Source organism: Bacillus rossius, chromosome 8, assembly GCF_032445375.1.
Source record: "Bacillus rossius redtenbacheri isolate Brsri chromosome 8, Brsri_v3, whole genome shotgun sequence".
Lineage (NCBI taxonomy): Eukaryota > Metazoa > Arthropoda > Insecta > Phasmatodea > Bacillidae > Bacillus > Bacillus rossius.
Window position 1 is genome coordinate 58,445,644 of NC_086336.1, and position 25,952 is coordinate 58,471,595.

A 25,952-nucleotide genomic window follows, 5' to 3' on the forward strand; every position below is an offset into this window, starting at 1 on the left:
CCTGCAATCGACAAGGCTTTGCGAAGTAAATTAAATTAACAACCTAGTGGTTGATATTACTAGATGCACTCAAATTAAATTCTAATCTGTATTTCTAAAAAATATTTCACTACAAAAATTTCGCAGAAGTAAACAGCACGGTTGTCGATTTATTCAATAGTGATAAGGTTCATTGGAAATAATTTTTTTATAGCCGGCATCTTTAATCGGATGATTGTCTCCCCAAAAGAATAAAATATTTTGAATTCTTGGAGAAATTAATTCCTTGCAGTGCATTTAAGAGATAAGATCATTAAGAGATATGATGGAAACCACAAATTTCCTCGCAGTAGGCCTTCCGAATTTTCTAATACCACACTTGGCACTTCAGGTAATGTGCGGAGATTTGGCTGTTTAACTGCCGTAGTTTTGTTGCAGCCTTTCGTAAGAATAATTTTTAAAGATAAATATTGTTCAAACTGGCATGTACATGCTGATTTTTTTTCTTTCGTGGTATGAAGATACTGGGACTGTCTCACAGGAATATGGATCATATAATTATCTTAGAGATAATTCTTCAAAGACAGGTTCAATGCAAAAGCTCCAAAGAAGCAAGTTACAACAGAAATACTACATGCTAGTGGAATTCCTGGTGCATACAGGCAACGAGGAAAATGATGCACCTATCAATGTTGCCTTTGATGATATTATGCTTTTGTAATTCAACAGATTGCCTACTGTAAACTCACAATGGCAGACTCCACACACACATCAATACTTTAATTGGGGTTCAAGTCCAGAAACATGTGCACTGTGAACTAGCTGGTATTTCAAATATTGTGGAGGTTTGTCTTTTAAATAACTAAATTCGTAAAATGTACCTAAATGTTCACATTAATGCTTGACGGCAAATGCTGGAACGGCTGATTCTCGTCTTAATTTCATTGGCCTATCTCATGAGCTACCATCTTTATTACCCTCCATTTTGACGACCATACAATAATATATTTGATGTCAAAATATTGATATGTTGGTATCAATATTTTTATGCCAATATTTTCTGAGTATGTATCACTCTTTCATTCTGTTGATAACAAATTTAAAGAAAATTATATTTTCATGCCGATATTTCCTGAGTATGTATCACTCTTTTATCCTGTTGATAACAAATTTAAATAAAATTATATTTTACACGTTTTTCCCACAATTTGGACAAATATATAATCCCATGTTGATTCTATTACAATACTCCATAATAGTCAACGATACTAATATTATCTCTCAGTCACAGGGGTATCTTTAAGGAATTTAAGTAAAATTAGTCTACTGGCTCTTACTGGAATAAGTAAATACAAAAAAGTAAATTTTAAAATTTTTATTACCTATCCAGTTTCATCATCTCTACATGTTATTTGACTTGTTTTTCAATCAACTGTTTGAGGAGTCAATAACAACTGACAATTCAAGAAAAAATTACATGTAAAATCTACAGAAATTTGACGTAAAAGAAATCATCGAAACATGTAGAGAAAAGATTACTGAAGTTGTATTTATTTTGCTAGTAAGAACCCAAATTTTTTTTTAGGTAATTTCACCATAAAAGTTTAGATATATCATTTTAATACATATATATAAATCCAGTGTCCTGATGTTTGTTTCCAGTGAACTCTTCACCAAGTCAACCGATTTTGATGAAAATTGGCATTTATGTGTAATTTTTTTCCAACTTGAGAGAAAGGATAGTTTTTATTTCGATTAATGGTCTTAATTATTTATAATTAATAATAAACTGATTATCAATGTTGATTGGTGTTTAAGCCCGGGAAACAGTGGCGTTCTCGATAGTCGGGAAACCATAATTTATTTCATTTATTATAACTGTAAATAAGAGATTTGGTCTCATTTTTTCCCCCCATTAATACAACCGTGCGAAGCCAGGTCGGGCAGCAAAGTAAACTTAAAATTTCATACATTAAAATATAAATTTTATAATATGTAAAAAAGGTAAAAGTTTTGATATTTCGATAACATGATACATCGAAAAGTAAATATCTGACTGGCCATCTGTATTGTCAGGAAGACGTGCAGAAAGACCGCGGAGGAACGCGACTCACTTGGGGGAGTGGCTGAAGCCGGCGCCCGACTTGACCTGGCCGTAGACGGCCAGCAGGTCCTCCTTGCCGGCCTTGCGCACGACCTTGACGAGCGAGCGGTACTCCTTGGCCGAGTCCTCGCCCACGGTCACCGCCATGGTGTCGGCGGCGCGCCTCAGGGCCTTCACCACCGCCTCCGCGCTGCCCTCGCTGGAGCTGCCGTCCCGCGGCAGCTCGAACAGGATGGAGCGGGCCACCGTCGCGCCTCCTGCGGCACACACGGACACTCCAGTGCCCGCCCGCTGGCTCCGGGACACTTCCGACAAGCGCTCTCATTCCACGCATCGCTCACGGGCAGGGGGATGGGAATAATCTTTAAGATTCACCAGGCTTATGACCACCAGATGTATTTCCCATCAGCACCGCTATTGTGTTTATTACACTCTGGAGGCAATCATGGAATAGCGCTGGTAAGGATTCTCATTTCACTCATCGCTGATGGGTAGGGGGATGGAGATAATCTTCAAGATTCATCAGGCTCATGACCACCAGATGCAATTCCCATCAGCACCGCTACTGTGTTTATTACACTCTGGAGGCAATCATAGAATAGCACTGGTAAGGATTCTCATTCCACGCATAGCTGACGGGTGGGGGGATGGGAATAATCTTTAAGATTCATCATGCTTATGACCACCAGATGCATTTCCCATCAGCACCACAAATGTGTTTATTTTCTTTCTTTTTTTTCATGATGAACTACACAATCAACACAGAGTAGCGTCTAGATAAACCTAGCTTCCGTATTGTTCGAGCCGACCTAAAGTATTATAACCAGCAAAGACAGTTGAAAAATTTGCTTGAGTACCTAGAAAAAATCTCACTGTTGTCCAAAGGCTAAAGAAAATTTACCTCAAAAATAACATTTACTCATTGGGCGAATCATGGAGTGACGTGAAAGAATCTACAGTGAAGAAAAGCTGGAGAAACATCGCCCTGAAAAAAATGATCCCACTGGACAAACTGACATCCAAGACAGTTTTCTTAATCCATCCGTGTTTTCCGAGATTTTGCTCATCCGAGGTTGCGGCGATCCACTTTAACTCGACTGACTTGAGACTTGCTGTAATTGCTATTTTTTAATGTTTTTTTAAAGCAAAGGTTATTATATAAAACATTTTGTTAACTGATTTCATACTTAGTCTTAAATGATTTTAAGAATGCTATGTATGTATATTATTAACTTGATGTAGGCTTTTGGACATACGCCATTGCTTAGCACATGTATGTCTGTAGAAGAAAACTACAAAAAAACACAAATTAAGCAAAAAATTGCTGTTGTCAGGATTTAACGCCACACAATACTCCACAACAGGAAAATGGTCAACAAACAAAGAAAAACAAAGAAAAATGGACTAACAGAACTAAAAAACCCCCACAAATGATGACAGCACAAAAATACCGAACCCAAAAAATTCAGCACAACAGTCAAAACGAGACAAAAACACGACCAAACGAAAAGACGAACAAACACAACAGTTTTCTAAAACAGAAACAAGCGACGTTTCGGGAACTGCTATCTGCTTCCGTCCTCAGGCAGAGACGCACATGGTACGGAAACACAGGTGCGACAGACTCTCAGTTCCCGAAACGTCGCTTGTTTCTGTTTTAGAAAACTGTTGTGTTTGTTCGTCTTTTCGTTTGGTCGTGTTTTTGTCTCGTTTTACTGTTGTGCTGAATTTTTTTTTTTGCGTTCAATATTTTTGGGCTGTCATCATTTGTGTTTTTTTATTCGTTTCTCTTTTTTTTATTTTTTTTTTTTTTGGGAAAACTATTGTGTTTGTTTCGTCTTTTCGTTTTGCTGTGTTTTTGTCTCGTTTCAACTGTTGTGCTGAATTTTTTGGGTTCGGTATTTATGTGCTGTCATCATTTGTGGGGGTTTTTTAGTTCTGTTAGTCCATTTTTTTTTGTTTTTCTTTGTTTTTTGACCATATTCCTGTTGTGGAGTATTGTGTGGCATTAAATCCTGACAACAGCAATTTTTTGCTTGATTTGTGTTTTTTGTCATTTGTGTTTTATTGTAGTTTTCTTCTACAGACATACATGTGCTAAGCAATGGCGTATGTCCAAAACCCTACATCAAGTCATGCACTCCCATTGCACAAATCTTTCAAAGATAATATGTATATTATTAATTGTAATTTATCATCCAACATATTTCGCTGGAGAAGGTGTGCAAGTTACTGCGCTCTGTGTGCAGTTTGCTCGGGAGAGCACGGAGAACCTGGAACTCCACGCACCCGCCTGCACGGAGCCGCTGCGGTGGGACTTGAGCCTCAGCTTGGTCTCCACGACCGTCCTGGCGCCGGAGCCCAGGTTGGACAGCGGCCGGAACAGGTAGGTCTCCGTGCTGGAGGCGGTCTGCACCCGGCCGTCCGTCACCTTCTGGACGACCGTCTGCGTGGACGCGAGCAGGGGCGACGACTGCACTCCCTGCCGGCCGCAGCAAACCACGTCCCGGTTAACAACAACCACCACCACACGGGCGTAACACCACTTACAGATATCATCCCTAAAATAGTGACAATGTGGTTCAACTAGGTTTAAACTTTCATATGACATAGAGAGCATTTAATTTGTTTTCAACGTAAAGGGTCATTATTCTCTGTAAATGTAAACAAACTATGCACTGAATAGCATCCAGGAGTATTTCAGCCATCCTAGGGAATGGGTGCATATTTGCAGTGGTGTTAGAATTCAGCCACAAGATACTGAACATAATATCAACATTTTATTGAAAATCGTAGCCACAAATACTATATAAAGAAGTATTAAATGTTTAATACATGGCACTACATTGTGTCAAGAAGAACTTTTATGTACGTATTTATTATGCTATGGGACTGTGGTTCCAGAACAATAATCTGAGCTATGAAGAAAACCACAGTAAAAAATGTCATAATTTACATAAATTGGACGAGTGGCGAGTTTTGGGATGTTGATACTCTGAACTACCGACCACGATGTTATTCTACAACATCCTGCTCAGCAGTTCCCGCGATGAACCTACTTTGAGGGTCCTAATCTGCATCCGGGAGATCACATAGATTGGAATTCTGAATAATAGAATTCTTGGTTCTTCGATGACTGCTAGTTATCTTCAAACCAAGTAAAATGTAAGATTAATTTAACTAACATTATCATTGTTAGCAATAAAAATAAATTCATAGAAGTTTATATATGTACATTTTAAATCAAAGAGATGGTTATTTAATTTTTGTAAATATTTTAACAGCCCTGATAACATAGTTATGTCTATTTTTACTAGATCCAGAGGTATTGTTTAAAAAAAAGTTTCTCATGTTTAGTACTAGACATGAAAAACCCCCGAACATAACAGAAAACTTGTAATTCATATAGTAATTTGTATTGTTTTGAACGAGATAACTAATTGTTCAGTCAACTTAAAGGTGTAAAGTTTTGAATGTTAATTCTACTCGAATATGTAATTTTTATATTGTTTAACACTGGGTGAGGAGTGAACTACCGTAGCACCCACGCGGGGTCGAACAACATGTCTCCGACACCGCGAGGGGAACGGCACAGGGTTTGCACTGGTCACTCACGGACTGGGTGTAGTACGGCGTCGACTTGAGGCGGTGGTTGATCCTCTCGCGGTGGTAGCACTCGTTGAGGTCCCTCGTCAGGGTGATCGTGTGCTCGTTCTTGCCCCCGTCGACAACGACGCTGCTCGGGCACTTCCCGTACACGTCCCACTGCAACACGGTGCGCAGAACACTCGGTACGGAACACAGGCCCGGTGCACTGCTGACAGTTTCAGGCAAAAACACTTTTTTTTTTCTAGCTGTAAGGATGTGCACCACTGAAGACGATTTACATAGAAAAGTTTAAAGAGTTATGTTTTGTTTTGACTATCAATATAAAAGAACTATGTAATAATAAGCAAGGTTGTTTGAAAGTATAAGAACAATTTTAATTTTCTGTTTTTCTTATTAATGTACTTATCACTGTGAGAATATACATAAAGTGCAGAAGAAAGTAAAATTTTAAAAAAAAATTTAACACTTTATGCTTAAAATTTTAACTATAAAACTGAGAAAAACTTACAAAACTGACAAAAACTGGCAAAAGTCCACATGAATGTGAAAGTAAAGAAAGAAAGCTAGCAGATTATTTTTTTTTTATTTAGTTGCTTTTGTTCAATTTAAGTTTTGAGAAAACAAGAATTTTTGAATTTCAAGATGATTTACGTATTGGTAAAACATTACCATTATTTTAAAATCGGATGTGGTTTCAATACAATTTAGTTTTACAGGAAAGCACATATTGTTTTAAATATTAATATTGTTTTTTGTGAAAGGTTACATGGGTGAAAAACTTAACTTTTACCAAAGCACCTAAAATGTCAAAAACAGAGGTTTCAACCACGATCCATTTAACACAGAAAGTGGGAGTCCCTCGTGATTTTGTACCGGGGAAGATGACGCACTTTCACCGAGTGCATCTTCAGAGGTCTTTCCCTCTCAAGAGATGACTTGTGGTAACTATATGTGATGACAGGGCTTCAATTTAAAAAAAAAAAATATTACAGGTGTCACAGGAGTCCAAGACGGCGGCCCGGTCCCAAGCCAAACCCTCCCCACCGCACCCCGGCCCCAACCCGAGGCTGTCGCGGGCGCTACGTACCTCGTACACCTTGCCGCTCTGCTTGGCCAGCACCTGCAGCAGCGAGATGACACCGCGCTTCACGTTGAGCGCCGCCGTGCTGTCTGCCTCCGCCGTGCACAGCTGGCTGTCCGCCTTGCCGTCCACGCTGGTGTAGCTGACCGGGTACTGCTCCAGCTCTCGCAGGGAGTCGTACTTCTGTCACACACGCCACACACTGACGTTCAGCCGTGCCCCGTTGCATCACAAGCATCCGCCCAGTTTCTACTTTTGCGTTTCCACCTTCCATATTTCAAGTGAAGGTAGGGCGCAGGGGCGTAGGAACCGGGGGGGGGGGGGGACAGGGGGGACGTGTGTCCCCCAACTTTCTAGACCGTGATATTTTTATTTTATAATATTATTCTGCCCAACTTTATTTGAATTTCTTCACTCATCAAATTTTATCTTAAGGAAACAATAATAATTTTAACATCGATGTATCCAATGGTTAGATACAAAAACTGCTTAAAAAGCGCTATTTTGCACTTTTAAAATCAAAATTTTCCTGTGGAGGACCCCCCCCCCCCCCCCCCCCCCCCCCCGTCTTAGTAAGAGGGGAATGGGTTTACATGACATCAAAATCATTATTTGTCCCCCCCAATTTTATGAACACAGCTACGCCAATAGGTAGAGGCGCAAAGTAGGTGTCGCTACTGGCCAAGGTGAAGTTAGGGAGTGTAAAGAGATGTCACTACTGGCCGGCGCGAAGATAGGGGCGCAAAGGAGGTGTCCCTACTGGCCAAGACAGTAGACGATGTTAATGGATTAGAGCTTGACGTCTAGATGACATGAAGGTCGTTTGAGGTGATGAACTGAGGATGGAGCACCGTCAAATGAATGAGCTTCTCCTGCCCATTCATTTGACCGTGCTCCATCCTCAGTTCATCATCTCAGGTGTACAGGAGTACGCCTGAGATAGACAACTGGATCACGGCCACGTCTGTTGCTTTTTACACTTATGGAAAGTCAGGTGTGACCCTGCCAGGTGTTACCCGTGTCACCTTGGTGTGGGAAGCAATCTGACCATTAAACCACCATGACCCCCGAGAAGGTAAATGGTAGAAGAGTACAGCAGAGATAACCTCAAGGAGGAATATCAGGATGTACTTAGATCCAGGACCATCGAGAGAAACTAAACCCTGGGGGCCAATCACTGTGTCGGGCCCCCTCCCTATTTTTTTTAATGAATGACTTTTCAAACACTGCAATAAAAAAAAATATCTAAAGACCCAAAGTTATCATGGCCATAACTGTAAATGTAATCTGGAAAACATGAGTAACTTGTAAGGTTTCCAGTGAATTTTATTAGCAATATAATTATACATTTTTTCCTACTATCAGGGTGAACACAAGCATAAAAAAATATTTCGGAGCTCAAACAGGCTCCCAAGGTGCTCGGGCCATGAGGTATTTCTTTCCCCCCCCCCCCCCCCCCTCCTTTCTGCCTCTTCTTGACAATCCACTCTCAATGGCCCTACATAAATCCCCCAACCAAATTTCAGCAGAATCAAGATACTGTCTTGGTTTTGTTGTAGCACTTAAAAAATATTTATTTGTTGTCATTCATGTTGTTTGTTCTAGATTACATAAAAATAGCACATTTTACACCACCAAGTTAAAAATAATTAAAAATAATTAAATAATTTAAATAATTAAATGATCAAAATTTTTTGACGGAAAATACCATGAATAATTGCTCCTGTCCTGCCTACCCGAAATAAAAATTTTTTGTGTAAATTTTCAAAGGCAGTTTCAAATAGTTTCGGTTAATTGAATACTGATTACAAATGCAAAAATGGGATTTATTTAACTTATAAACCTGTGTGAAGTTACTATTCATATTGTGTAGGAACTTTTATTTTTACAATGTATTATTTACTTTAAGTTTTGCCAACCATTGCTGACAGCGATACTCAGTTGCATAAAACAGAAAATGAACTCGTTTAATTGGTGATCACACCATGTTTAGTGAAACAAAAGGTCTGATTATGATTACTGTAGAGTCTCAATCCAATGAGTTAACGTGGACCACGACAACTTTGGATAATCAAAAAACTTGGATAACAAGGACAGAGTTAGAAAATTGTCTTTGTTTTTCAGTTGGCCGAGCGGTGTAATTTTTTGGGGTGGTGTTTTTTTCCAGCTTTTCTTCACTGTACATTTTTTTAACATCACTCCACGAGTCGCCCAAAGAGTAAACGTAAATCTTTGGGGTTAATTTTCTTCAGAATTTTGACGACAATTAGCTCATTTCCTAGGTCCTCAAGCAAATGTTTCGAAAGTGTTTGCCGGTAAAGGCGTTTCAGATTGGCTCGGATGTTACAGAAGCTGAATTAGTGAAAGCTGCTGCACGTGTGGTTCCTGATAACGTGAAACATACACCTGGAGACAAGTATCACGACTCGGGACTGCGATATCGGCGTGGGCGAACGAGGCGGAGCACGAAGCCCGCGAGGTACAAGCCTCCTCACCTTGCCGCCCGGCCCCGTCACCCGCACGTCCTTCAGCTTGAGGGCCACGCGGCAGTCCTGCGAGCCGGCCACCTCCGCGGTGGCGTGGATCTGCAGCGTCACCGGCTCGTCCTTGGTGTCGGGCAGGCTGGTCCTGGTCGTCCCCTCCACCTCGTACACGTACACCGTCCCCGGGGGGTAGTTGCTGGCGCCACCTGCCCCGGGGCACACGGGCGGGCTGCAGTCCCTCCGCACCTTGCTGCCAGTCCCGGTCCGGCCGTTATGCTAGCACTTCGGGCCGGTGCTGGGATGGTTTCTCTGAGGCCCCTGCCTACCCGGGCGCACATACAGTGGCGCCTGTTCAAGATAAGCATTCGACAATGCACTGAAGGTGGACGAATGGTTCTTTTTCCGTATTCCGTTTTAAAAATGTATTTTTTTTTTTGGAAGAGTGAAAATGGTTAAAACATATGTTTCCAGTAAAGAGCGTTTAACTCGGTACAGATACTAGAAAGCATCCGAGGGACTTGCGTTAAAAATTTTAGCTTCATTTGTCCGCCGTGTAATGTTATAGTTGGCATGTGCAAAATAGGAAGACTGCACGCCAGTCAACAGCAACCTTGCGCTTAGAGGTGATACCGCGCTGGAGCACAAGCCAGTTTCGACCTTATCATCCTGCCTCACTGACACAATAAATTGCACTCCGACCTGGCGGAACCCTCAAAGAGATAGTCTCATCGGCATCAAGGACAATAGACGCAATGTAAGTGAAAAATGGATGGAATGTATCGGAAAGTGCAGGCAGGAGTACCCGAAGAAAAAGATACAGGGTGCAAGATCCCAAGGTAACATCCGCCATGTTCGCAAAAAAAAACTCCCAGTTTGATCGCGGCTGGGTATCGAACCCAGATGCACCTTTGTGAGAGGCATGTGATCTGACCACTAGACAACCACGATACCAGAAACATCAAAAAAAGTACTAAAAGTTATAGAATAGAGATTATGTGTTTATATGGAGATTAACATAAAGAATTTTTTTTTAATGATATTTAGATTTGGGCCAGATATGGGCAGTCTGATTTTTAAATGAATATTAACGATTATCGAAAAAAAAATGTGAGAGAGTCTTTCAGTAATCGCTAGAGATGTGTAACATTTAACCTCAGTAATGAGCAAATTCGTGTGTTCTCACGTTGCAAATACACTTATAATATGAAACTCTGACAAGAGCTTTAATGTACAATTCTTTAAAAAATGCAGAGCGTGATAAAAATTTATGCAAATTTTGTTTTAAACTACGTTTCTTGATGCAAATTACACGTAGTTTCGGCACCCGCCGCTAGAATTCGCTGCCGGAGAAATTAAGTCGACTAACGAATCATTAGGCATTAGCATAATTTTAAACAATATAATGAAACAAGAAATGAAAAAAAGACTTGAAAAAGTACTAAACCCCGGCTTTGGTCCTGATTTTCATCAAGGAGTTTTATTAAAATTTTGTTCATCTGGTTAAAATCACTAAACAGTTAACTATAGATTTCCCAATGTCGTTGAAAACTTTGGTTCGCTCCATCCACTACAGATGACAGCACCATGGTTACAAATTTCTGTTTCATGTGACTTCAGTCGCATTCATAAAATTACTCCTACCAAATGCCATGTACTGGGAGCTAAGATGTTACACATCAAAAATTACTGAATTCTAAATCAGGAAGAGGGATTTTGAGCTTTCGAAACATCCACCCTTCCCCGTAACTCCTTTGTAGCTGCACCACTACATCAGAAACAAACAAAAAATTAAACAATCGGTTTCTTACGCTTAAGTGCATGTGACCGAAAAATTAGCTTTCACTGGCCACCAATAATGACATGAAATGTTTACATTTGATTTTAATAAATAATACTAACTGTCAATATATATATATATATTTATATATTTTTTTTATTCCAAGACTGTTTAAAAGCATGGCCATAGTAAGGAGAAGATTGGGGGAGGCAGTGTCTGTGACTTCCAGAAAGACTATCCTAAAATATTTTGAAAATAGTACTACTAAGTCACGTAACAGACAATGCTAACCGACCAAATAATTATTGATATACTTGCATTTCGAAAGGGACCAACGAATTTAAAATTTAAATAAATAAAAAATTTACAACAGCTTTAGAACAGGGTTAAAAATTATTGAAAATAAGATTGTGGAACATATAACAGTGAATTATTAAGCGGGACTATGTTATAAAGGGTAATGATATAAATGAGTTCTTGTGATATTGTTTCGAGGACTACCAAAATTACTTTGTTTTACAATCGCAAGTAGAAAATTTTACGACGGGCCGAGGTCGGAAAGGCACTGCGGTCGTAGAACGCCCTCCCTCCCCGAGGAAAGGAAAATGCGGCTGAGACGCTGACGTCTGCATCTGCAGCCGCAGAGGACGCCGACGGGCGACATTCACCTTTACATCCTGCGGAGCAGCTGCTGGCAGATGCTGAAACAACCCAAGCACAACAGCGTCACTCCCTCGACAATCCACGCCTGCTCGGCGACACGCAACACAGTCTCTGCAACCTGCTTCCTGCATGCTACCCAAAAATAAAAAATTTTTTTTGCATGGAATGTGATTTATACTGCTCCTCAAAATACTTTTAAGTAGATTCTCAAGGTACTTAAAAAAGATCCCGGGTGTAATTTGAATTATTATGTGTACCTGTAAAACACCATTGTTCGTACAAAAACGTATTTGAAAATTCAACATTACTTTTAAATAACCGTACCGATTGTGCTGAAAATCGGTGGACAATCGTTGAATTACACAATATTAATAATTCAAACGACGAAAACGTGATTGAAAAGTCAAATCGATGGCTGTTCCAATCGAGTGGAAGAGAGATGCGGCGCAAGCGTACAATGAGCGTAACGGGACACATCGTAGTGGGACAATGTGCGTTACGGGACACTTTTTCGTGCGTGCAGACGGCGTTCATTGATTTATTAGACGTTGTCATGTCAAAAAATTTAGACTTAAGCTGGACTCACAATGATCCGTCACATCCGTCCGTCAGCCATCCACATCTGTCCGTCAACAAGCCGTGCGATTCACAATCATCCGCACGTCCGTCAAGTACTTTTCCATTTTAATTGCAACAGACCAAAAATCCTTAAATGCTGGTGAAAATTTATCTTGCAGTGGCAGGCACAACTAGTCAAAAAAAATAAAAACCTGGAGCACACTTTTCCTGCAAAAAAAAATGGTAAACATAAGCAAACATTTTTTTTAATGCGCAAATTTTAAAACTTTTGAAAAATTGTACTATGCATTATTCAATTCTTCTCAGAAAAATGTCTTCAAAGCAGTTTTTAAAAATTCTTATTAAATTATTTTTATTTTTTATGGTTTATTTCCAGTATGTGTTTGTCAATCTCAGAATTTTATAGCAACATGAGTAATTCAGCCTCGACTACTGTTTCAGAGGACATAATTATATACATATGTATGTATATGGTTTCAACTCTTCTTGTGCCCGGCTGCCTAAAGCTATTTTGATTGGCCTAACACTAAGTCAGTGCCAGTATAACCATTACATAATTTTTTAATGTGAAAGTGCTCTTTGTAATTGAATAATAAAATTAAATTGATAATCACACTAAAACCACAGGGAATATTATATTTCTAGAACTCTAACGTTTACATATATAATATAAATTTAAGTAATGATTTTCTTGAAAAAAGAAAACTGAAAATTTTATATTTTGGTTTTTATTTAATTATTTCCAGTATTTAACATTTAAATCAAATGTTTGATAATTTTGTTAAAAAAAAAGAAGTAATAAATGCATATATAAAGGTTATCAAATACATAAAACACACATGCCAAGTTTGTATTTAAGACGTGCTTACATTAAAACGTGTGCAAATCGGCATTAAGTATGGACTACGGGGGAAAACAGTTCCTGTGGCTTTCGTGTATGAGGCATGTCGGGCTGTAATGGTCTGATGGGAAGGAAATACACTTTTGCAGCCCACTAAGGATTATAGTCTCTCCAAAATAATCTCTCCGTAACCTCATGTTGCTGTAATCTTCTTATACTGTTCCTTTCTTTTTTTTTTAATCCTGGAAGGGAGGGGTCCGAACCCAAAGGACCTACCAACTGGTTCAGTCCCTGACTAAGCGCCTTGGTAAAAGCAGAAGGATTGGCTCCCCCAGCTAACAGACATTCTGCTGTGACCAGTGACACCGTCTGACATATACATATCTGAGATTGGGGTTGCAAACTTTCCCGCCTGGTTAACTACAAGTAGGTCCTACAATAATGTTAAGTAACAAGACCAAAGAGGTGAATGTTACCGGACAGTGCAGGGGAAGAAAGGCAGGTCAGGAACATATTTAAAGAGGGCAGAATGTTTACACAGCACCAATTCCCCTTTCAAACGAAGTGTGAAATAGGTATTCCTGTGTTTGAAAAATGTTCTAAGGTCATAATGTAAAAATGAGTATTAATAAAAGTGGCAAGATTAAAAACAAGTAAGCAATCATTTCCAAGAATTTTTTTTATTAATTTGTGGTACAGACGTCATGGTAAATAAATTACTTGCATTGAATTTAATGTTTCAAAGATTAACTATTTGTCATTAGAGTTAAGTTTTGATTGAAAATAATGATGAGTTTCATGATTTTAATTTCACTCTGTGCTTTGTGGTGTATCAACTTGAATTTTGGTGTTATCAGTGTATTGACTGCTTTTCGGTGTTTATTCAGTTCTTGTCCATAACCTAATGATTGTATATCCAATCACCTACCTTCGTTATGTTGAAATCAAAATATATACTCATGGTTGAGAAATCAAAATATTTTAAAGTATAGCAGAGTCCTGCTAATTCAGACTAGATGGAACCAGTTCCTGTCCAGATCAGCGAGAAGTTCGGATTAAATTGGATTTGCCTTAATATGCATGTAATATAACTTTTAGATAAGTAAATCCTTAAAATAGAATATTTCATAAACAAAACTTTACCTAAAGCTTAATTTTTGTTTTTACAGTATTGTATACGTAGACCTAAGATTCACCCTACAAAAATTAGTAAATCCTGCTTTTTTTTTTTAAATCCCATCTGGATTAACTGGATTAAGTGGATTCTACTGTAAATCCAAGTTGGGTAAAAATAACTGTTTGATCATTATTTATTCTTGCATGATTGTTTGGAGAAAGTTTAAGAGATGTTTAGGATTTAAACTACTGTTGGGTCGAATCCAAATTTCATTGAATCTTAATCCCCAAAGATTACGTTGAATCTACCCCTTGAATACAAATGTGGATGTCAAGAGTCAAAAATAAAATAATATACAAAAATAAAAATATATTATTATGGTGTTGAAATATTCAATCCTCTAAATGTTTGTTTCACTTGATTTCAATATGTATCATAACTTTATTTATATTTATATGTTTAGTTACTAATCAAATGTAAATTATCTTGGGAATGGTATAGGATGGATATGAAGATAAAAAAAATAGACCCAGTATACTTCAAACTTTTCAGGGTTAATTTTTGAATTTACTACATTTTCTCTCCACCCCCCCCCCCCCTTTTTTTTTTTAAAAAAAAATATATATATATATTATTCTTCAAACCTCAAATCTTTCAATTACTAAAGGTTGGAGGTTCGAGGATTTCACCAGGTCCCTTTCTAATATTGAATGTTCTGGATGTAAACTATTTCTGTTCGTGTAAAAAATGTTCCCTGGAGTGCTAAACAGAGACAACCTCAGAGCATTGCAGCTGGTGGCAAATATAAAACATTTCTTTGATAGCGTCTTAGGGCTTAATAATGTAGTCCTTATCAAATACACAGGTTCTAGTGTTTAAATTTTTGAATTTGTCTTCCTTAAATATTTTTCAAAAATTTTCTTTGTCTTGAATATCCAATCTTTTGAATACTAAGGAACGGTATTAAAACAATTATCAATGGTTTACACAAGACAGCAGTCGCAAGCAAATTAATGTATACGGGAAGCCATAACAGAGTTCTCTTTAACAAAAACAATGAGAAATTTAGGTAACTGCAGAAATATTCATGCTCCGACACTTAATTATAAATATCAGAATGTTCCAAATTGATTCTTCCTTGTCAGTTTAATGAGGAGTTTTGATCACTTAAAAAAAATTGGTTGTCTGTAAAGTCGGTTTACGGACGATAGTTTAACGTGACAACGTCATAACAAAACATTGATGAAATGATTGCATACTTTTATGAATAAAATTGAATCATATTTATTGAATTATCATTATTTTGTATGGATACAAAGGAGTGAAATGAAATCTACAATTTCATTGATAAATTTACTTTTATTTGCACTCATTAATTCAAATATGTTTATTACTTTAACGAACAGATTATTTTAACTATAACTTTTATAAATGTTTGCTATTTCACTTCTTCCAATCTGTGTTATTCTGTTAAGGACAGGACGATGATAGGAAAAGTAGGAAACGTTTCAAGTTTAATGTGTCTCGAAAAAGTCAAATCGATGGTTGTTCCAATTGAGTGGAAGAGAGATTGATTCGGCGTAAGCGTACAATGAGTGTAATGGGACAATGTGTGTAACGGGACAATGAGTCATCCTTTTTCGTGCGTGTAGCCGGCGTTCATCGATTTATTAGACGTTGTCACGTCAAAAAAAAAGTTTTAAAATACAATAAATACCTTGCAAGGTATTAAAAGGTGTCATGTAATCAATGCTTTAAACAAGAAGAATACAGAAAGGTGCATGTATAACCAATGAGCGCACGCGCTTCACGGACAGGGTCTGGGGGGCATGTTTCCTCAGGCCCGGAACCCTGCTCTCGAGATTCAAGTCCACGACAGTCACTGACCAAGCAAACATTGACTCTGGCGATATTGACTCCCCACAGTCGATAACACTATCACGGGCCAAACAGTTTTCAAGTTCAGGGTTGCCTCTATCACGTGAACTGTGGCCGGGAGGTTGCCACACGCGGCCGGCAACACTGAAAACATCCCGAGCTTTTTTTTTCTAGCGAAGCTGCTTTGTGGATAAGGGGAGAAAAAAAAGCTAAGAGAATAAACAGGCACTCGCAAAAAAAAAAACACTGGTTAGTTGTAGAGTTTAATCACACCAAAAAAAAAAAAAATTAATGTGCTTTCAAAAACAATAATTTTTTTTTTCAAGAAAAAGGCAGTTCATTGAGCTTTTAAAAATAAGACTTTTTTTTTTTTAGATATAGTAAATCTGTAGTGTGAAATTCAATTGACAAGGAATTTCATTAGGATTGCAACATATACTTTTTGAAGCACAAACCTACAACTTCCAGTCCGAAAGCTGCATTCAGAAAGGAACTAGCACCAGTCAAGAATGGATTTAGTTTTACTACTTCTCTCTTACGTCTCTTATGTCTCCTCTGCACGGATCATTAGAGGCAGAGGATTCAAATCAGGAATATCTGTGGGGGAGGGGGGGGGGGAGGAGGAGGAGAGGAAGTCAGCCGTTGCTGTAAGAAATTATCTCAGCAATAGCCTGGAAAAACCATAGAAAATCAACACCAGGATGGCCGGGTTAAGATCTGAAATCGGAATTCTCCAATTTTTACCATCGCCCCACCTCGCTCCATAAGTACACAAATGAGAATAACCGTTGTGAGAATAAGTTTAAACACAGTAAAGTTTTGATTACCAGAGCTTCAACTAAACGACGAGGTTCCGTATTATCAGAGCCGACTTGAAGCACCATTATCAGCAAAGACTGTTGAAACATTTGCTTAAGAAACTGATTTAACTATTTTGTATATTAAATATAATTAATCACAAAATCTACCTGTGCCTACCGGTGCAGGTAGATTTCGAAGTACCTATGTTTTCTGGAAATGTTCTGTAAACTTATATAAACTTCTAGAATATTTTAAGAACTTAATGTACATAACATGCTGTATGTTCTCCAATATTTCAAAATAATTGATTAAGCATCTCCTCATATTCCTTGCAGCAAAAATCTTTCAAATGTTTTTAACTGAATGCTTTAATTATTGTATAGCTCAGAACAAATTTCAAAGTTTCAGATGATATTTATAATGTTTATGAACAATTTTAATGGATTTAATAGTGTGCCTACTAAGGGGGTTATGAATGTTCTTTGTCCTTCAACAATTGTATTTTTTTTCACTCCTTGAAGTAATCTTTGGTCATATAAAAACATTATTTCATACAAAAGTTGCAGATATTATTTTAAGGTTTTACAATAAATAAGAACGGATACATGGCTCGGAAATTATGAATTTTTTTTTAACAATGCCCCTGTTTTTCAACCCCTTGCAGCAATGATTCGTCTTATCAAAAAAAAATTTCCAGCCAAAGGTTTTAGATAAAAATCATAAAATTTATAAACAATTTGAACAGATTCAATGGTATGCCTACTTATGCTGTTATGAATTTTGTTTGGTGTTTTAATACCTATTTTTTTCACCCCTTGAAGTTAAGGTTGGTCATATAAAAAATTTATTTAGACAAAAATTTTGGTATTACACCTAAGAGTTATAACACATTCGAATGGATGCAATATTTATGTGCTTTTCAAAAAACCTTCCCCATTTCTACCCTTTTGGCCAAATTTTGCTCATTAACGAACTCACGCGTGATTTTTCCATTACTATATTTTATGTTTCAGTTTGGAAGTATTTTGTCCAAAATTCAACAGTTATCTTGTCCATAAAAAGTTTATAATATAGTGATGAGGTGTACTTAGAAAGAAAACTGCATACCAGAGGACTGGAGTAAAGGGGTAATATTGCCAGCGTTTAAGAAAGGAGACAGGAAAAGATGTGAGAATTATAGGTGTGCCACTGTGCAAAGATGTATGAGAAGTTCTTGGAAAAGAAGTTAAGGAATGGTGTGGCAGGCAAATGGCGTGAAGAGCAGCATGGATTTAGAGAAGGAAGGTCTACCGTAGATCTGATTTTTTCCATACGACAACTGATGGAGAGAAGATGCGAATTTGGGAAAGATCTGGTAATGATATTCCTGGATGTGGAGAAGGCTTATGACAGTGTGTAAAGACAGTGTGTTTGGCAGGCTATGGAAGAAGCTGGGATTAAGAAAGAGTTAATAAGTAGAGTGAAGAGTATGTATAAGGGAAACAGCAGCAGTGTGAGAACTGGAAGAGGGATGACGAAGTGGTTCAAACCAGCCAATGGAGTGAAGCAGGGTAAAAATGGAGAGAATTATGAAGAAAGTGGAAGAAAAGAATGGAGAAGGAAAGATGAATATGATGATGATTTTATGGTGTGTGGAGAAAGATGGTGTTGTGCAAGAGCAAATAACGGCATAAAGTGGGAAAGTGAGGAAATGTGGCACGAGATTCAGGCACTAAAAAGACTGAAGTGATGTCATGATGAGGAACAAAAATGGAGTAAGGGGTTGCATTGAATTAGATGGTGGTGAGTTGAAACAGGTAAAAAACTTCACGTATCTAATAAGTCTATTGGAGGGAAGGGGAAAAAACAATCGAGGAAATTGTAAGGAGAGGACAACAAGGAGATGCATTGTACAGTTGTGTGAGAGATTTGGTATGGAAGAGGGCGAAAACAAGTGCTGTACAATACTTACTATGTGCCCATACTCACTAATGGAACATAGTCTTGGACTGTAGATAAGAAAGATGCTGGGAAGATCAGAGCAAATGAATGAAGTTTATGAGGAGTCAGTTACGAGGCGAGGCAGGATCAGGAATGAGATGGTACTACCATGTCCAAATAATGGTAAAAAGAGAGGCTGCCAAGGAAAATGATTGAGTTGAAGTACGCAGGAAAAAAAAGATGCCAAGAAAGACAAAGGAAGAGGTGTGAAAAACAGATAGTTAAAAAAGTGCAGGAGAGAGAAGAAGACTAGAATAAAGTGAAGAATGAGGAATGGTGGAAGGACAGAGGAAGATGGAGGCATTGTATTTGGTGACTCTGCCACAGGCTGGAAACAGTTGATGATGATGATGAAGATAATGATGATGATGATGATGATGATTATATACATACAAACTTTTGACTTGAAAATAATTTTGGGGTCTAAGGACCATAAAACAAAAAACTATATAGAAATGTTTCCGGGTGTGGCACTATGGTAACGACTATAATAAATAGGTAGTCTTTCTTTAAAATCCACCGAAAATTTTCATTTGACAATCCTTAGATCTGATACAGTAGAACACTATAAGATTCAGGAGTCCTGCTTAAGACCCACTTTTATCAGGCCTTTCCTACTGCCACATGGCTAAATAGCATTGTCAAGACAATAGTGACTTGCAGGCATGCATTGATTAAGGCAAAACTCTTCAGTTGATGGAAATGTAAAAATGTTGCTAAATCTATTCCTAAGTTAACTTAAATGTAAAAATATAACCCAATTTCAGCAGCTGTCGCTTTGGAACTTAGAACTTTTTTTTATATGTTAAGTCGAGAAACTAAGTTTTTCGATTTTCTGTCATCATAAAAAAAAACGTTAGTTCTCACAAACCACACATAAATTTTTATCTGTTTTTTTTTTCAATCTGAAACAAATATTTTGGTTCAGCTCCGCAGAAAGCACAAGAGTTTGGATTCACGGAGAGGCAGACGTAGACACTTTGTGGGCCAGAAGAGAGGAATGCCGATGAGGTACGTACAGCAGGCATTACATATCTCCAGCTGGACAATTTGATATTCTGTGAGTTGAGGGTCTTGCATGGACTGAGTCACATGAGGTACTAGTCGACTAACTGGCTTCGACAGAGATTCGTGCTGCAATCACAAGTAACGTCTGAAGCCCACAAACACTGTTTCCCTGTTTCTGTGATCTGCGTTTTACGTTCCAGGGAGAAAGTACCAAACAAACAGCGTGGTCTATCACAACAGCAAGTGTCAAAACACTTAAGGTATCCCTGACATTCCACTCCGAAAACAATTTCACCTCATCTCGAATATCCCCAGGAATATAATGGAAAATTTTTTAAGTCTAATAAATTATCAAAAAATAAACTCGAACTAAAAGTAAAAATTATTTTATAAAAAAAAATTCCATTTTATCCCTGTTATACATAAAGCTGAATTAAAGAAAAAAATTCTTGCAGCTGTTTTTTTACTTTAGTGCAAAATTTGTTTTTCATCTGAAGTACGTTTATGTTTGAATTTATACATGAGCCTATGTAAATTTACATTGCAAGAATGAATGAAAAAAAAAAAAAACTTATACACCGATATTCACGTGTATCTGAATTAAATATCATGAAATATCAATGCATTCATTCTGATTGCATAGCACCTCTCACGCATGTTGATTATTTTCCCCCCATTGTTACCAAGCACGATTCTAAACAAATTTTTCTCTGTAACTGAGGGACATTTTCTTGTGTTCCGTCCTGACTGCTGGTTGAATATTGCTGACCAGATCTGACCTCAAGAGGTCAAGACGTCTGTGATTCACGGATCAGAAAAAATCCAACCGGCGAGATAGCATCACGGGTTGATTGGCAATCTTGTTAGTGCACCAGTCCAAGTTCACGGACGAGAGAGAGAGAGAGAGAGAGAGAGAGAAGAAAGAGTATGAGAGTTCAAGTTCGTGCGCAAGTTTGCGTTCCAGAAATCATGAGGGCAGAGGCCAGCCGTGGATCTTAGCTGGCTTTGCAAACTCCTATCACGAGCTGCAGCGCAAATACCCGACCAATAACAGTAGATAAGGAAAAATCTATAGCTATTTGCTGATGCCTAGCAAATAGCTTGCGTCACGCAACAACTGATATACTAAATGTGTAAATAAGCTATTTGTTAACCCAGAACAATGTTTTAGTTACAAATTCATAATAACGCATTTTATTACTTAAATATAGACAGCAAAGGAAGTGAATGAGAACTTTAGTCTCGGTTACAACCTTTTCTGCCTGAGGAAGTAGATTAAAGACTATCCCTCTAGCTTTTGTTATGCTTAAGGCACTCATTTGAGCTGAGAGGAACCAAATTTTAATAGTATAGTCGACAAAGACAGTCTTTGATGAATGCTCTTCTTCATTAATTACTTCAGAAATTCAATTTAATATTCTATCTGGTTGTTTGGATCACAGCTGTTGTGAATTCTTGAACACACTTTTGCTTGCAAAAATATTTTCGCTTCCAGGAAATGATGTATATATGATGTAGCACATACCTGAGGTAACTTTTTTTTTATACATTAAAACCAAATGACTATTTCATACCTATGAAACTTCTTAAAGGCAACAAAATTAACTGGAAATAAATTTATATCCTTGAATAGGAAAATTTATATAATTTTCCAATAAGAACCAGTGTTGCAAGTGCATCAGTCTTGATTTTGCACTTGTTACAACAATTATCATTGGCATTTTCAGGATGATTTTCACGTCTGGTACGAGCACAGAGTTTTTTTTCTTTCAGTTGGCACTTGGGGATAAATTTTAATTTATCTTAAACACATATGCTTGCCCTGCAAAAGATTGCAGAATATTCTGACACGTATTTTGTAATACATGAGTGAAAATAACCACTAAGCATTACTGCATGCTCATTTGCAGTAATAAGAATAAATATACCAAGAAATTTTTTTAAAAATGTTTTAAAAAAAATGTGTGCATAAATTGCTAGTCTTAGAAGCATTATGAAATCACTACTCATTTAAGCAGACCTGTCTGAAAAAAGCAGTTTCAGATTTTGTTTCCAGGTCTGGCAGAGCGTGACACACAACGCAGTCTGAACTTCTGCAAAACGAGTCTTGCAGTTAAGCATGGAGTTAGGAACTGTCAGGAGACGGCATTTTGTGATGTAGTTAAAGTCATTTTTTAACCTCGCATAAATTTATGGAAAACAAATTTTAAAATTCTTGTAAGTTATTTTTTTACAAATAATTTTTGTCAAATGCAAATGAAAACATGCTCTCTATCCAACAACAAAAATTTTCTCACACGGTAACTAAGGAATTATTTGAAATTATACAGAATAAACAATATAATAAGGGATACATTAACTTGTGATTAAATATATCATGCTAAGTCCATATCATTCTACTCATAAAGCTGAGCTTAAATTCATTTTATACATGTAGTTAGGTGGAGTTAGTTATAAAAATCTTCAAATGACATATTTCTTGTGAAATCCAACACATAGAGTCGTTCACTACATGAAGTACAAGGCTAACTGAGCGTAAATGATGTGTTCAGTGACACCCTCACACTGTGAATTTTTTTTTAAGGTGGGTGGTTTCTTAAATAAATTTACTTTAATAATTTTGTGTTTTTTGCTTATAATTTTAAATCCTTACTAATATTATAAATCCAAAAGTGTGTTTGTCTGTTTGTCCTTCTTTCACGCAGCAACGGATCGTCATGATTTTTTGCATATACATAGATAGTTTATGGGCAGGAGAGTGACATAGACTACAGATAATTATGAAATTCCATCCCTAAGAGAATGAAAAAGAGGTAAATTCGGTAGAAAATCATAGGAGGTAGATCATAGATACACAAATAGTGAGTTTGTGTCATTTCTATATGTGCATCAAATGGTCATATAGTAAGGTCTGGCAACTTCTTATCCTTCTCCTTGGCGAAACCCACCCGCTTAGTGAAGCTCGCAGCTGCTAGCGAACTAAAGGCGCTAATAACAGTTTAGTTTAGAACTTCATCAATAGGTGGCATTGCCTTGAATTTGTAACGCGCTATCGTTTGGTGTGTCCGTCACGTCTTGCCTAGGGGTTACCTGCCTTCCCACAAAATGAAGCTGAAGATTGGCATCCCGGTTTTTCTGATGCCTAGCCTTGATGCACCGATATTGTGCAATCAATGGGACCTCAAAATCAAAATTTTCCCTTTTTCAAAGTGTACGTCCTACATACTTAACTCATAGTGATGTTCCTTATATTATGATGTGTCTAGCCCAGGTAGCGCTGGGTACTTCATGCACACTTCACCTAGTAAATATATAAAGTAACTGTTGTAGATTGTTTATAAATGGCTTCATCAAATTAATAATATGTATATTTAATGGTTTTGAGAAGCTTAAAATCCCATTTTATGTTTCAATCCTACCATGAAATAGTTTGGTATTCAGTTTCGATTTGACAATTTGTATGTTGCCTTTTGTCATAAGACTCTTTTATTTATAGGATATAATTTATAAATCAATAAAATTTTGGTATTCCTTAAATTATAGAAACATGAGATTTCAGCATTTTGCTAAAGCCAAATTTTTATTTCATACATGAATAATATTCTACAAATAAAGTGTTTGGTGACATTGGCTAAAAAATAAACTGTTGAAATTTGAAACAACATATTCCAACAAATCCCATGATCACAATAGGATTGAAGTGTAGAGAAATTTATATCTCGATAGTTACAACTCTTTCACCAGACGCTGTAGGAGGCAGCTTCGTGGGCAGTGTTCGGATGTGTTCAACACAAGTCTTTTTACGCACAACCTGAGTTGGAGACACCTTGTGCTCTGTGAACTTGTGCTGGTAAAATGTGCACTATGCAGGTTCAAGGGGTAAACATTGCGTTTATACTAGGATAGTATTAAGATCATGTATAACCATGGGATAAGTGATTTATTATCTAAGTATTGCTGTTCCTTAGTTAGCCTAAAACTACAATTGCTGAAGTCACAAAAAAAGAATATCAACGTATCATCCCAACAAACTTAAAAACAATTTCATTCAGTGTTGTGATAAAGCGAGTTAAAAATTCAGACTCATTAAGGAATCACACAGATCTCATCCACATAAATGTAAATTTTTTTTAACTGTTTCCTAGAACTGATTAAAATGTGCAAACTGTACGAAAGCATTGTTTCAATTCATTTAAGGCAAACCAAGCATTTAGTAGGTACTGCATATTGATAAAAACGATGTGCCTTTATCTAAAAACTATATGCTTTTGTTTAATAATATGAACTTTAAAAACAGTAAGAGTTTCACTTAATGCAATAAAAGAGACTAGCTTAAAAGTTACCATGAAGAATCACAGTAAAACCTACGCAATTTTATAATACGTAAGAAAAAATTAAAATTTCATAAAATATTCACTTAGAAAATTAGAATTCTCCTAATTAAAACATCAAGTTCTGTCAGCATTTATTATGAATATAGTTTATAAAGACATTAATTCACCAAAAAAAAATTTATTACAGCTAAAAAAAGTATATTTAAAAGTGACAAAGTATGGGAAATATTTAAATATTATGTATAATATTAAAAGGTGTAACTAAGTACAAAAGAGAGTTTGAATCTGCACGGATTAAAAGTAACTAATCGAATATAGGTACTCATTAACAAAATGTTGAAATTTTTTATCCTTTGAAGGTATGAAATAATAAAACCAAACGTTTTATTTGAACAAAGTTTTCTTGTAAAATTATTTTATCGTTGGTTAAGAAAGGAGGATTGCAAATACTGGAACCTTTGACGGGAATATTTTTAGAGATGATGCCACTTATGAGAAAATGTGTGTGTTAAGGTACTTTATTGCATGATTGCGAGAGCGCTGTTGAACGTCAGGACGGGCCACGTGAATCACACTCACCGGACGTTGCGAGCAGTGGCAGGAGCGCGAGGCACCACGCCGCCCACGGACGCCTCCCCGTGCTGGTAGTCCCCATCGCAACCACACCACAAGGCCCGACGTGATCCTGCGCTCCGGCTCTTATAGCCTCCCTTCCCCCTCTCCCCGCTCCTTCTGCCCGGGAGGGGGGAGGGGGGAGGAGGTGCCCGCCGATACACCACAGAGCACTCTCCCCACCCCTCCAGCTGTGCCTTCCTCACCTCTCCCCCTCCCTTCCTGTAGGCCCGCCACTCACGTGCAGTGACCACCCATCTCGTGTTTGACAATACTCCCAAGCATTTGTGTCTCATTACAACACATCTGGTGGGGGCTTGGAAAAATATGATTTCATTTTAATATAAGATAAGGAATCACACACACATATATATATAGATTAGAACAATTTTTTTTTAATTAGTGATGGTTACTAAAATACAGATTTATAAGTACATACGATATTAATAAAATAATTTATTTACTTAGGGAAACTATTTCATACCAAAAAAAAAATTTTTGTACACAATTAAAAAATGTTTCACAAGAATAATGTGCATAGAATAAAAGTATTTTGGCTCAAAGCAATAAAAATGATGTTAATACCTCACAAAGAATAACAATGGGGTGAAGATAATTCACCAGCAGGCCCACTTACCTCTAGGGATGTGAAAAATAACCAAAACAGCCTCTAGTCTAAAGTTACTCATTTTGCAAGTACGTAAATTATTAATAATAAAAAAAACAGAAAGCACTGCTATTGACTAACAAAATATTTTAATTGTTTTACACATGTACCTTTGCTTGAGTTTCCCCTCCTCTCAAATCCATTGTGAACACCAGCCTGAAATGAGACTGCTATGGCTAATGTCTTAGCAGCATTACACGACAACTGGAGAGTTTTGGGTTCCCAGATCCTGAAAACACACATGTAAGTGCACGTTATAAAAGCAAACACCTGAAGCACATATTATAAATGCATCTGTGTGAGCGGGTAATCACATTCGGAAGGATCCGGGTTGGGATGCCGGTCGAGCCATCCTGACTCTGGTTATTCCGTGGTTTTCCCTAAATCAATCCACGCAAATATTGGGTTCAGTTCCTCGCTGCAGGATGCGTTTAATTAC

The 25,952-nt window shown here is 37.4% G+C and overlaps 1 protein-coding gene across 1 annotated transcript in view; it reads right to left on the reverse strand.

The window, feature by feature from the left end:
- The window catches only part of LOC134535025 (apolipophorins), a 115,554-nt gene extending 90,635 nt beyond the window's left edge, over window positions 1–24,919 (reverse strand). The window contains exons 1-7 of the mRNA XM_063373857.1: window positions 24,814–24,919; window positions 11,702–11,734; window positions 9,269–9,462; window positions 6,780–6,956; window positions 5,699–5,848; window positions 4,373–4,565; window positions 2,094–2,340 (exon numbers count right to left, since the gene is read on the reverse strand). Coding sequence (XP_063229927.1) covers window positions 2,094–2,340; window positions 4,373–4,565; window positions 5,699–5,848; window positions 6,780–6,956; window positions 9,269–9,462; window positions 11,702–11,734; window positions 24,814–24,889 — 1,070 coding nt within the window. The 5' untranslated portion in view covers window positions 24,890–24,919. The remainder of the gene's footprint in view (window positions 1–2,093; window positions 2,341–4,372; window positions 4,566–5,698; window positions 5,849–6,779; window positions 6,957–9,268; window positions 9,463–11,701; window positions 11,735–24,813) is intronic.
- Between the last annotated feature and the right edge of the window lie 1,033 nt (window positions 24,920–25,952).